Source organism: Primulina eburnea, chromosome 6, assembly GCF_022965805.1.
Source record: "Primulina eburnea isolate SZY01 chromosome 6, ASM2296580v1, whole genome shotgun sequence".
Classification (NCBI taxonomy): Eukaryota; Viridiplantae; Streptophyta; class Magnoliopsida; order Lamiales; family Gesneriaceae; genus Primulina; species Primulina eburnea.
The window spans coordinates 20,816,994-20,829,899 of record NC_133106.1 but is presented as its reverse complement, the minus strand read 5'-3'; the positions used below and the strand labels follow the sequence as shown (position 1 = coordinate 20,829,899).

At 33.4% G+C, this 12,906-nt stretch overlaps 1 protein-coding gene across 22 annotated transcripts; it reads right to left on the bottom strand.

The window, feature by feature from the left end:
* Nucleotides 1–1,171: 1,171 nt before the first annotated feature.
* On the bottom strand, nt 1,172–12,675 carry LOC140833857 (putative pentatricopeptide repeat-containing protein At5g13230, mitochondrial). Of its 22 annotated transcripts, none has more exons than XM_073198326.1 (8): nt 12,126–12,675; nt 11,837–11,887; nt 9,348–9,428; nt 3,112–5,751; nt 2,774–2,854; nt 1,860–2,343; nt 1,691–1,726; nt 1,172–1,600 (listed from the first exon to the last, which is right to left on the bottom strand). In XM_073198326.1, the coding sequence occupies exon 4, from the start codon at nt 5,715–5,717 to the stop codon at nt 3,183–3,185; it is 2,535 nt and encodes an 844-aa protein (XP_073054427.1). In that variant the 5' UTR covers nt 5,718–5,751; nt 9,348–9,428; nt 11,837–11,887; nt 12,126–12,675; the 3' UTR covers nt 1,172–1,600; nt 1,691–1,726; nt 1,860–2,343; nt 2,774–2,854; nt 3,112–3,182. The 22 variants fall into 22 exon arrangements, 15 of the variants coding, with proteins under 15 accessions (XP_073054427.1, XP_073054428.1, XP_073054426.1 ...); XM_073198327.1 differs by having other exon boundaries at nt 1,172–1,498; XM_073198325.1 differs by having other exon boundaries at nt 1,172–1,498; nt 1,695–1,726.
* Between the last annotated feature and the right edge of the window lie 231 nt (nt 12,676–12,906).

Genomic DNA, 12,906 nt, shown 5'->3' with positions numbered 1-12,906 from the left:
ATGAAAACACTAGTTTTGTGCATGTATAGCCATAAAAACGAAAATATATAAAGCGTATCATGTTTTTCATTCAATCATTTATCAAACACATAATATGGTATGAAAGATGAGAAAAAAGTGATTAAGACGTGCCTTTGCGTATATTACACACGAAAAATGGCTTGCGATGCGAAGAATGTCGGCGGAGATACGCACGAAAAATGGCTTGCGATGCGAAGAATGTTGGCGGAGAGACGAGAGATGCAACCTTGCTGATTTTTCCTTCATGGCTTTTCTTCTTTAAAATTATGTGTATGTGTGTGCTTGGCTGGTGGAAGAAGATTCCTTGTGTTTGTGCGTGATGTGCGTGAGTTGTGTGTGTATTTATGAGTTTGATGGCTTTTTATTTTAATTAAAACTCCAAGTGTAGGCTTATGCCCATTAATCATAGTATAATAGAGCTATTAAACCATTTAGTAAATATTTAAAATATTTTGCTTAAGAAAGTTTGTGAAAATAATAGCCGAGTTATCGAAAAGTTCATAGCTTCGTTGAAAATCGAATGTTGTTTAAAAATACGACTCGACATATAAAATCACCTCAAAATACCCATTTTCAAAAATATCATTTAAAATATACCACACATTAAACAATTAAAAATTATTATTTAGTAAAATATTAGGAACCAAGTTGGAATGCATGATGTTTGTGTTTATTAGTGCATTCTAATGACTTGCTTGTCACTTGTTTTTAGCTTTGTTTTACCTGAGCCAAGGCAGTCACAGAACATACATTTTACTTGTAATGGCAAGTTATAACTAAAATGCATCAGCCTTTTTTCAAGTCTTCTATAAACTAAGATACAAAGTTATAAGAGTATCTTCGCTGTTGCATTTGATATTATGACTATACATCAACATGTTGACTATAAGTCTGCATAATTTAATAGGACTGACACTTGACTGCTCAGTCAGCTCGAACACTATTCCGCTACTGCTTCTTTGATCCCATCTTCTGTCTGTTGAAAACTTGAAAGAATTTGTAGTTTCAACAATTGATCAGACCCGCCAAGATGGCAACCACACAAGCTGGACGAGAGGATTGATGCATTGGAAGTAAAGGCCCTGAAACTAGCAGAAGATGTGAATTCAATGCTGCTGAAGTTCCGCGAGAATGTTACAGACCTCAAGAATTTGCTGGAGCAGTTCTTGAAGGGGAAAATGAGAGACGTGGAAAAACAACGATGGGCTAGCAACAAACAGTATGTGGAGGTGAGCTACAATTTGCTCTATGGACCGACAGTTAAAAAGCAGCAACAGCTAACCAAGGGAGAAGAGCCAGCAGATGCTGGAGTCAAACCCGATGAACAGTTTGTCGTGAAGTTTGACAACCAGTTGGATGGGAAAGAAAGCGCGGTTGGTAACAAGTATGCCCGGGCAGTGAAACTGTGAAAGTGTCTTCTGTTCTGAAATAACTCACTGGCATCCACACGCAAGAGCACATTAGCGAAGCGATCATCCTGTTTACGTGGATAAGCATATATCTTTAAGCTTCTATTCATTTCCTTGTAGTTCTCGAGGAAGGAATCTTTTTGTAATGTCCCGAAAATTTTAATGTCCACCTAAACCACATGCATGTAAGTTATTAAATTTCTTATGTATTTTAATTAAATGGTTTTAATTGCAAGAATTAAATATATCAAAGGCTTTACTTGCCATTTCTGCACTTGAAAACATTCGGCATTGACCTAAAATAGAAACACAAAGAGACACATTTACTTCTCAATATTCAAACCTAACTGCACATACATAGGTGAATTTTCAACAAAAAGTACCCATTGTCCCCATAAACACGGGTAGGAGAGAAGGAAAAAAACGTACCATGATCAGAGAGGGTTCCCAAAGAAGAACCACTTGACTTTATTTCGTAAACTTGCGGCAAAAATTCATCATCCAATTCTGAGTTGTACACATCGGGTGCAACCATTTATTTGCTGTCACACAGTCAACCACAATCTCTGTAACATTTAACATTTCCCAATCCACCAACAACAGAGGAAACAAATGAATGCTCCCACACCAAAACCAAAAAGCACGCATTCCAGTTCATCAATAAGTACAAAAAGGAACAAAAAAAATACAAACACACACTGGTACACCTGATTGTAGTGAATGTCGCGGCAGAAAACAATGTGGAGAAGTTGACGGCCGAAGCCGGCACAACCCATCATCAAAATTGGCATCTTTTTCGTCTTCTCTCGTGCTTTTCCATTCGTCGATTCTTCGATCAATTTAAGGCCATACGGTTCTATATATCAGATTCTGTCCGTATGCGTTGGGTCTTGGCCCGAGCTCAATTCGCCCACTGAACCAGATAGTTATAGTTACAGTTATATTATTTCCATTATACACAAAGATAAACATGTTACATAAAACTTTAATTTATTATTAGAGAACGCGCCTTTTTTCACATAATAATTCATTGACCATTCAACCTGACTCAAAGAAGCAAAATTAAACAACAAGAATATATATAATATATATACATTATCCTCACATGTGCATATTAAACTTGCATAGCTCTCATCGTATTTAATTAGAAATAAAATTCAGATTCACAAATGATACGAACAATTATAAAACATATAAAATAAGCAACACCACACCTCGAGGAACATCATTTTCAAGAGAGGCACAAACACATCACTTGGGGACTGATTTTTGATGAAAACGCTATAAAACAAATATACACCAATGAAGAAAATGTAGCAAAGTAAAAAAGAGTAACAATATACTTTCAAACCAAACCAGATATTGCAGCTCGCTTTCTACCTCGCATTTTCACCGCACCACTAGAGGACTGATATTTGACAACACTGCTACCAAACAAATACACACCAAAAAAACATAAAATACATTATTTATGAAGAAAACGTGGCAAAGCAAAAAAAGAGCAACGTGGCAAAGCAAAAAAAGAGCAAAGTACAATGCATCTATGAAGATAGTGCGTTGAAGCAAAAAAAGAGAAAAGTAAGATGAAAGAGAAATATATTTGCAAATCAAACAAATATCACAGCACACTTTCTGGCTTGCATTTTCACCACCCAAAACAACAAACCCGCCCCTAACCAACCTCGTCAAACAGCGGCAAGTTGATAAAGATTCCATCTAATTGAGCGTCAGTAATTTTCCGGTTGAGTTTTGTCACCAATAATCGTGGCAGGAGCAAATACCATCTTGAAAGTGATGGTATCGGTTTACATCTCTGATAACAATTTCTCTGTGTACAAACGATGATATAAACTTAAATGCTGCATGGCAATCGGCGCACGTTCGTAGGTTCTTGATTATACGAATAGGGCTTCCTGGTGGCATTCTGGTAAGTGCAAAGGCTAAAGCTATCCTTTCACTGTGTAGCCACAAGAGGCGGCCCTTTTCATCCTCTTCCACATCAAGTAAAATAACACCATTATCAGGAGCATAACCTTCTCTCTTGCTTCTAACATTCAACCATTCAAGCATTCCACGAATAAGTTTTATGTCTTCATGTGAATCATCTCCAACTGCAAAATAGTGTACTAATCCCTGGCTCTCAATCCAACTGAGTCCGGGTTCTTTCTTTATGCGCATCTTCTTCATGTTTTTTCTTACGAGAGCAACATGATCCCATCTTTTTGCTGTGGCGTACATGTTTGACAGTAACACATAGCTTGATTCATCTTGCGGTTCCATCTCCAGCACACGATCCGCAGCTAATTTTCCAATCTCGACATTTTTGTGTGCAACACAAGCCCCCAGTAAAGCACGCCATACCATAACACTAGGTGCAGATGGAATTTCATCTATCATCTTTACAGCCTTCTCGAGGTGGCCTAATCGCCCCAATAATGATACCATACAGGTATAATGCTCCATGCATGGTTCAATACCATGGTCCTCTTGCATGGACGTAAAATAAATTTGGCCTTGATCTAACAATCCTGTATTGCTACATGCTGAAAGTACACCTACAAAGGTAAGTTGATTTGGTGTGAATCCTGATTCTAACATATCTTTGTAAACTTGTAGAGCCTCGGTACCTAGACCATGCATCGAGTATGATGATATCATAGAATTCCAAGAAACAATGTCCCTCTGGCTCATAGTATCGAAGATCAATTGAGCATCTTTAATCCGCCCACACTTTGCATACATATCAATAAGAGCATTGCTCACAGAATCATCCCCATTATACAAGGTTTTAATAACCACTGAATGAATCTGACAGCCAGCAACCAAGGCAGCCAAGCTAGCGCATGCGCGAAGCAAGCTAGAATATGTTACTTCAGTTGCTACCACATGTTCTTCACACATATTCAAGAACATTTGGAAGGCCGCCTCTCCATCTCCTAGTTGGACATATCCAACAATCATTGTATTCCATGATACTTCGTTTTTGTCATTAAACTCCGAAAACAAATTCATCGAGGCCTCCATCTCTTCACATTTAGCATACACATCCATGAGGGCATTTGAAACATATACGTTGGTATTAAGTCCATTTCTTACCACAAGGCAGTGGATTTGTTTTCCAAATCCCAAGCTCTCATTACTAGCGCAAGCTTGGAGAACACTAGCTAGAGTGAACTGGTTGGGGCAAACAAAGGCTTTCCTCATTTGAAGAAACAAATCCAAAGCTTCCTCACACCGGTCACACTGTGAGTGCCTAGCAATCATAAAACTCCATGGAACCACATTATCCTTGGGAATCTCACGGAATACCTTTTGAGCATCGTCGATATTTCCGGACCCCGCATACAAGTCAAGCAATGAAACCCCCACATACTGATCCATATCATAACAAGTTTTTAAAATGCAAGCATGAATGCTTTTACCAACACTATCTGCCCCAAGACCAAGACAAGCCTTGATAACACTCGCGAACGTGAAATTATTGGGTTGCAATCCATCCATCCTCATTTGGTTATATAAATCCAATGCATCCTCAAAACAATTGTTCTCAGCGTAACAAGCAACCATTCCGGTCCAAGACACCATATCCCTTCGAACAATTCCATTGAAGACTTCCTTAGCATTATCCACAAGGCCACAAATCGAATAAGCATCAATTAGCCCAGTTCCAACAAAGGCATCAGCATCATGACCAAGCTTATAAACACAAGCATGAATGCACCACCCAAACTCTGGCAACTCCATACTCACAACTAACTTCAAAATAGTAGTGAACACAAATGTATTAAGCTCATGTCCCTCTTTGTGCAACCTAACGAACAATTTCACTGCCTTACCATACTCTTCAAACAATGAGTAACCCTGAATCAAAGTAACAAACGAAACCATATTTCTCTTCCACATTTCATCAAACACCCTAACACCTTCCCGCAAAGATCCATCTTTGATGTAAAAATTAAGTAAAACATTGGAGGCAAACAAATCCAAACATACACCCCTCTTCAGAATTTCGCAGTGAACGAGTTTTCCTATCATGGGCTGCTCATTCTTTATGCAATGCTGGAGCATTCTAGAGTATACATGAGACTCGGATTCTTGAATCGAGGATGACAATTTGTTGTTGCTCCATGGCTGTTGCTCCAAGGCAGCAAATGATGCGAAACCAAACTTCATACAGGAGATTAAAAAGTAATCCTCGGATTGTCTCGAAATTTGCGTCCATTTCTGCAATACTTTATACCATCTTTGTCTGATGATCATATGTTCAAACTGAAATCTAACAAGCATGGAAGGCCAACTTTTCTGTCATTGTTGTATATACCTGTATCGCTGCACACAAATTCTTAGCGGTCTATTATTAAAGCATCATTTCAATGATTTGCGGCCCAAATTAAAGGACACTACTTAAAATAGGCTGGTCCACTATAGCACTCAAACTGAATCAAACAAAATCAAACAAATAGTTTCAATCAGTTTTGTTCATCACACTTTGTATTGTTTTAAATGATTGGATTCAAAGTTTAAATTAAAAACTCAAATCAAACTGTTCAAACCCAAAATTTGTTTGGTTCAAAGTTTAAATAAAAAAAATTATTACACCATAAATTTAGATCTCCAAAAAGTGTTAGTAACATTCCACCTTTTTTATTTAATTTATAATTACACAAATTTACCCAAACTAACTATCCTTATATTATAAAATTTGCTACTTTTAAGAAAAATTCAAATATAATATTTCTCTGTCAACTACTTAAATTTAATATTTTAAAAATTATCATAATTTTTTTATCATATCGAAATAAAAACATAGAATAAAAAAATTTAATCTAAAAATGTGATATTTTTCATATTTTGTAAGTTTTATTATGAATACAAAATATTGGTAAAATAATAAAATATGTAAAATATTGAGATGTACAACGTTTTAATCCACTAAAGTTTAAAGCTTAGAAAACATACAAATTATATTAAAATTCAAGACAAAAAATAATATTTTTCTTTACTTTATTTATTTTTTAATAAAACATTTAATTAATCATCTAGTGATTAAAGACATTATATTTATAACATAAAGTTACTATTTTAACTCTATCAATTTTATGTATTAAAATTAATTATATCTATTTTGTTTTAATGAAACAATAAATTTTATAATAATTTTTTATTTTAAAATTTCAATTTTTTAGTAGCCATATAATTTTAGAAGAAATTATGATTGATTTTAAGTTTTAAAATGTAATGAAAAATAATAATATATGAGATAATGTATTAAAATATAACAACGAAAAATAAAAAAATATATGTTAATTAAAATGAAAATAAAAGTAATAGTTTAACAAATTCAAATATTCACGCATTATCTCCTACAAATTAATATTCACTTTCTTTAAATTCAAATATTCACATAATTCGGTACGACTTTGTGACATTAATTGATTTTTACGAAAATAACACTCACAAATTCAAATATTCACAAATTATCTCCTTCAACTTACTAACTATTCATTTTCTTTATCTATGTATCTATATTTATAGGGGCTTGGAGTAATACTTCGGTGATACAATCAAAACAAAAGTACTCATTTTCTCAAACTATAAAATATTCTTTTTTATTTAAAAAAATATCATAAAAATATATTTTAGTGAATCTATCCTCATAAAATATCTTATCTTTATCTACACTTTTTGGAATTTATTTATTTATTTTTTTTATCAGAAACTATTAATTTGTTAAAGTAATAATATTTGATGTTACAAAGCCAGTGGATGAGCAATCCACAGTCCATCCACTGATTAACTAACTAGGACAAGTTCATAAGTAAATAAAACACCAATCCCTAACTAGGTCGGATAAATAAAACACCAATCCCTAACTGGAATCTTTTACAAAAAAATTATTTAATATAATATTTTTTATATATATGCATGTGATGCACTAGCATATATTAAAAATTTTAGGTGATAAATAATTTTCATGTAAAAAATCTAGATATATTAAAATTACATTTTTTATTAAATCCATGTTTATGTTATTAGTGATATGATCATTTAGATTTAAATAAAATTTTATAAGGATACCATAGTTATATATTACACAAATTTATTAGATTTTTATTAAATAAATTTTTTTGTAATTTGAAAACGAATACTATGATCTCAAAGTTAGTTATTCTAAGTCCTTCAACCTCATACACACACACACACACACACACACACACTAGCGTCCAAAACATGTGATGCCTATGCATAATATATTTAATCATTGAAATATTTTTATAAAATTTTATTAAATTGTATGAAAAATGTTAATTAAAATAATGGAATAAAGTATAAATAGAAAGGAAATTATGGGAAGTTTTCTAAAATATGGAAGATTATAATATCGTCAACTAATGAATTTTTACACCTTTCTCGTTTTTAGAGTTAGTTTTGGAAGTCCACTTAAAAATAACAAATCTTTATAAGGTTCTCTTGCATTAGTATTAAATAGTAAAAGTCGGCCTTCTGTGCTTGTTAGACTTGGAATCTGCAGCTTGGTTTAGCATCGTTGGCTGCCCTTGAGCAGCAACAAATTGTTTTAGTCCTCGATTCAAGAATTCGAGTCTCATGTATACGCTGCTAAGATGCTTTAGCATTGCATAAAGAACGAGCAACTCATGAGATGAAACTCATAACTGCAAAATTCTGAAAATGGGTTTTTGAATTTGTTTGCTTCCAATGTTTTACTTATTTTTACGTCAAAGATGGATTTTGCAGGATGTTGTTAAGCAATTTGAGGAGGTACGGCAGAAAAATATGGTTTCGTTAGTCACTTTGATTCAGGGTCACTCATTGTTTGAAAAGTATGGTAGGACGGTAAAATTGATCTTTAGGTTGCACAAAAAGAGTAATGAGCTTAATACATTTGTGTTCACTACATTTTGAAGTTAGTTGAGAGCACGGATTTGCCGAAGATGGATAGGTATGTGGCGATTACATCACTTGACTTGTATGAAGAATGTGGAGATATCGAGGATTCTTAACAAGAATTTCGTTAGATCCCTAAGGATAATGTAATTCCAATTAGTTTTATGATTATTGGGCACTCACAGTGTGATCGGCGTGATGAAGTTTTAGACTGTTTCTTCAAATGAAGAAAGTCTTTGTTTGTCTCAACCAGTTCACTTTAGTTAATGTCCTTCAAGCTTGGCCAATAATTGGAAGGGGTGAGCATTATATCGGTTAAACAGAATTAACCGATCGAACCGAATTAAATCAGAAATTTGTTAACATAATTAACCATGTCATAAAATAATTAAATTTTAAATTAGTTTCTTATGATTTATTATAATTTATAATATTTTTAATGTTTTATATGTGCGTAGTTTTTGTAATTTTTATTTTTGTCTGTTGTGTTTCATTATGATAAAAATCTCAAATTTCAGTTATTAATTTTGTATATTAGTTTTTAAGAAAATATCATTTCATTCAGTTACCGACTGAAATAAGCGATATTAATTTGATTTGGCTAAAATTCAGTTCGGTTCAGTTAGCCACAAAAAAATTTGGTTCACCGAATGCTCACCCCTACTAATGAGAGCTTGTGATTCGGAAAACAAATCTATTGCCATGTAGTAAGAATGATCTTAATATCAATGTATTTGTTTCAAATGCTATCCTTGATGTGTATGTTAAATGTGGAGATTGTGGCCTCGATGAATTTGTTTTCAAAGTTTAGAGGCAAAAGCAAACCACCATGGAATACAAGAATTTGTGTGTTTCAAAAAGCTTCTTGTTGATTGTATTCTTGTAGTTTTAGCACATTCGCTCTCAACATCTCCAACTCAATTCCAAAGACGCACACAAACAATAAATAGAAAAAATGGAAAACAATCAAAAGGGTAAAAAACTTATCAGAATAAAGGGAAAAAATCAAACCTTGAAAAATTGACAGGTTCGAAGTGGGATCAAAACTCGGTCCAATCTATGAAAGGTGAGCATGTGGTTTCTTTTGAGATTCTGGAGAAACATAAAAGTGTGGGTTTAAATCGGAAGACAAAATTCACATAATGAAAAACTTAGATCCAAACCATAAAGTAGTGAATTGCGTATCAAAGATACACTCAAATAATAAATAACAATCAAAATGGAAATACCTCAAAAATAAAAAATATCAAAACTATTTTATTCAAACCAGATATGCACATAAGGCAAGAAGTATGACACAACACATTGATTAATTTTTCAAAAAAGAAAAAAGCAAAATTAAAAAATATCAAAATGCTAAAATAAGTCCAACCAATTTTGAGCCCCGGTTACTCAAATTACATTTAATTAACATGTAATTAAAGATTTAATATTAGCCAAATCAGCAGATACTAATTTAATTACATACCTGGAAACACATACAACAATTTCATAGTAAGAATATTCAAATTTAAAATCCAACAACATACAAAAAAACTTACAGACATATTGGTCAAGACTAAACAGATAAAAACCACAAACAGAGCGCAATTGCTTAAAAACACCAACACACAGTCCAAATAACAACAAATAAACTCTAGGAGAAACAAGTAAGTTGTGAGGCCCGGTTACTTTAATTACATTTAATTAACATGCAATTAAAGAACTTATAAACGAAGGCAACAAAAAAACGATTTAAAATAAAATTTGGGTTTAGCAAAATACCGGCATGACCTCTCCGTAAGTTGGGCATGCCGGAAAAAAACAGACAACGGTTTTAATAATTAAAATACTCAAGTTTAAATTCAAGAACACAAATAAAAACCTACAGCCGCACTGGCCACGACTAAACAAATAAAGTCATATCCAGAGCGCACTAGCTCAGACACACTAAAACAAAGTCCAAACAATAGGAAAAAAACTCCAAAATACAATACAATTACAAGGAACATCTCCCCGGTATTGAAAGTGGACGGGTTCAACTTTCAAGGTATATTTTTGACAACCCCAAGTTTATGACGAACTAGTTGGTACTGTATTGTTGAATATTTTGGGAATTTTAGAACGAATTCCAGATAGATATATATATATATATATATATATATATCATTTAATTGGATTTTTGTGAAAATAATTGAACTTTAAATTTAAGAAATATTAGTTGAATTATTTGAGTTATTGATGTTGGGTTATATATTTAAATCGGCTTTGTGAATTATTTAAATATATAGGCCGAGGATTTGAAGTTGGAAGTTCAAGTTGACTTGTGATTGTTTATAACTTTATGTGGTAGTTCAAGTCGGTATATGTATGTTATAGTTCGGTATAGGTATATCTAAAGATAAATTAAAATATTAATTATTTCTAAATTGAATGAAAGATTATAGTTAGAACTTATAAGTGGTAAATAATAAATTTAATGAAATATGAAAGAAGAGATATTTTTGTCCATATACTAAAATGACGAAAGTAATTAGTTTAAGGACTGGTGCATTATTATGTAGTCTATTAAAACGACCAAAGTAGTTACTCTAAGGGCTGATGCGTTACTATATAATAATATAGATAATATACGGGAGACTCTAAATCCAACAAAACGTCAACAAACTGCCAACTCACTGGCCTCCACTATCAGAAGCTCTACCTCGTGGATCTAAAACACTTTAATGGCATGCCATGCTGCCCAAAAAGCCGCTACGGCAGCCCCCAAGAAAAGGGTTAGTCTCTTGTATAGAACAACAAAACAACGACAACAAACTTAAATCATGCATACACATAAATATATATGCAATAAGCAATACATGAAACTGAGCTCAATACGAATAAGGTAAACAAGTGCCAATAAAAGGTACGATAGCAATAGGAACAATGCTAAAACAACAACACACACGATAATCACATTGTCATACAGCTAAACGACTATGTCTAAGTATGTGAGGTATGTCAGGCGTGCAACCAAAGTAGCAGTCAGACAGTCAACAACGTACAACTGGATGTCGCGACATCGAAATAGATATGATAACTAGCAGTTAGGGCTCAGCCTCCGTACCGTCGACAACGTACAATAGGATGTCAGGACATCGAAATAGATATGATATCACAACCCCGAAAGTATATCACAGACAATACTTTCAAGAGTACTCGATCGTATCTCCGGTCTCAAGTTCTTTTAAAAACCGCAAGAGTCACACCCTGGTCCTAGGAAAGTACAACATGTGCCAAAAGTACAATACAACATGAATCGGCTGGCAATGATAGGGCTCGAGATGTGATGCCATATGTAGCATCCCTTATTCTAAAGGTCATGTACTATGCCAAATAAATGAAAATATAAACAACGATACACTTCATATTTCATAACTCATGTAAATCACATAACCACATGATATACAACATAATTATGCATAAAACATAATTTATGGTTATCTTAGTATGTCAACTCGTTACTCGTTATAACATACCTACACCAACTCGATGACGGTCAACGAACAATCAACGTGAACTTCCAAGGCCTGTAATTAAGTTATTAAAATTACAAGTTACAAGTGATTAAATATATAACTCATAATTATTGTAATAATTCAACTAAAATTCCCAAATTATCGAATTTGAACTATTTTCCCAAACAATCATATTTTTTATAATCCTAAGCTCGAATATTTGCAACATTATTCACAACTATCGAATACATACCAAAAAATATATTGCTCTAAATAGTTCGACAATAATTTAGATTCGTCAAAAATATACCTCGACTCGTCCAACTCCGGATCCTGCAACAACTAATCCGACAATAAATCAACATAGTGGGATAAATGCGATGATCGATTTAAATCCGAAAATTAAAATTTCTGAATCCTGGTAGCCTTCGAACTCGCGAAACAAGATGGAAATCGAGCTACAAAGTTCTCAAAATCGAGGCTAGACTCGAGCTGGGACAGGAACAAGCCAGCTGGTTCGACCTGGAAGCTTTGGGCTTGGCTCTAATAACAATATAAGCTTCGAAACCAAGCTATTAAAACCACAAAAAAGCCGGAAATCGCACCGAAAATGCCTTAAGAATCCAAGAAGAAGAGCGCGCAGCTTGGTCGCGATATCAGAATTTCGGGTCGCACAAATCGGGCTCGAGATTCAATGCTTAGATCGAGGCTACAGATTATGGGTAACAACCCTAGGTGGTCGTAGACCACTTTCCAGCTACCTCCAGACGGCAGTGGCGACGGGATTGAAGAGGGTTAGGGTTTAAATATTTTTATTACTTCTGGTTATCTTTGCTGAAACATGTAATACAGGTTTTAGATTTTCGATATTTCTCCGCATAGTTTTTAAAATAATTTTGATTTATTTGATATAAATAATTATTTTAATTATCATTTTAATTAACAAATAATTAATGAGATTTATTATTTATCAAATAATTATTTGTTACTTAATTATATCAAATTAACAAATAATTAATGAGATTTATTATTCAGAAATTGAATGATTTTTTTGAATGTTAGCTTTTTTTTTTTGGGTGTATTCAATGTAA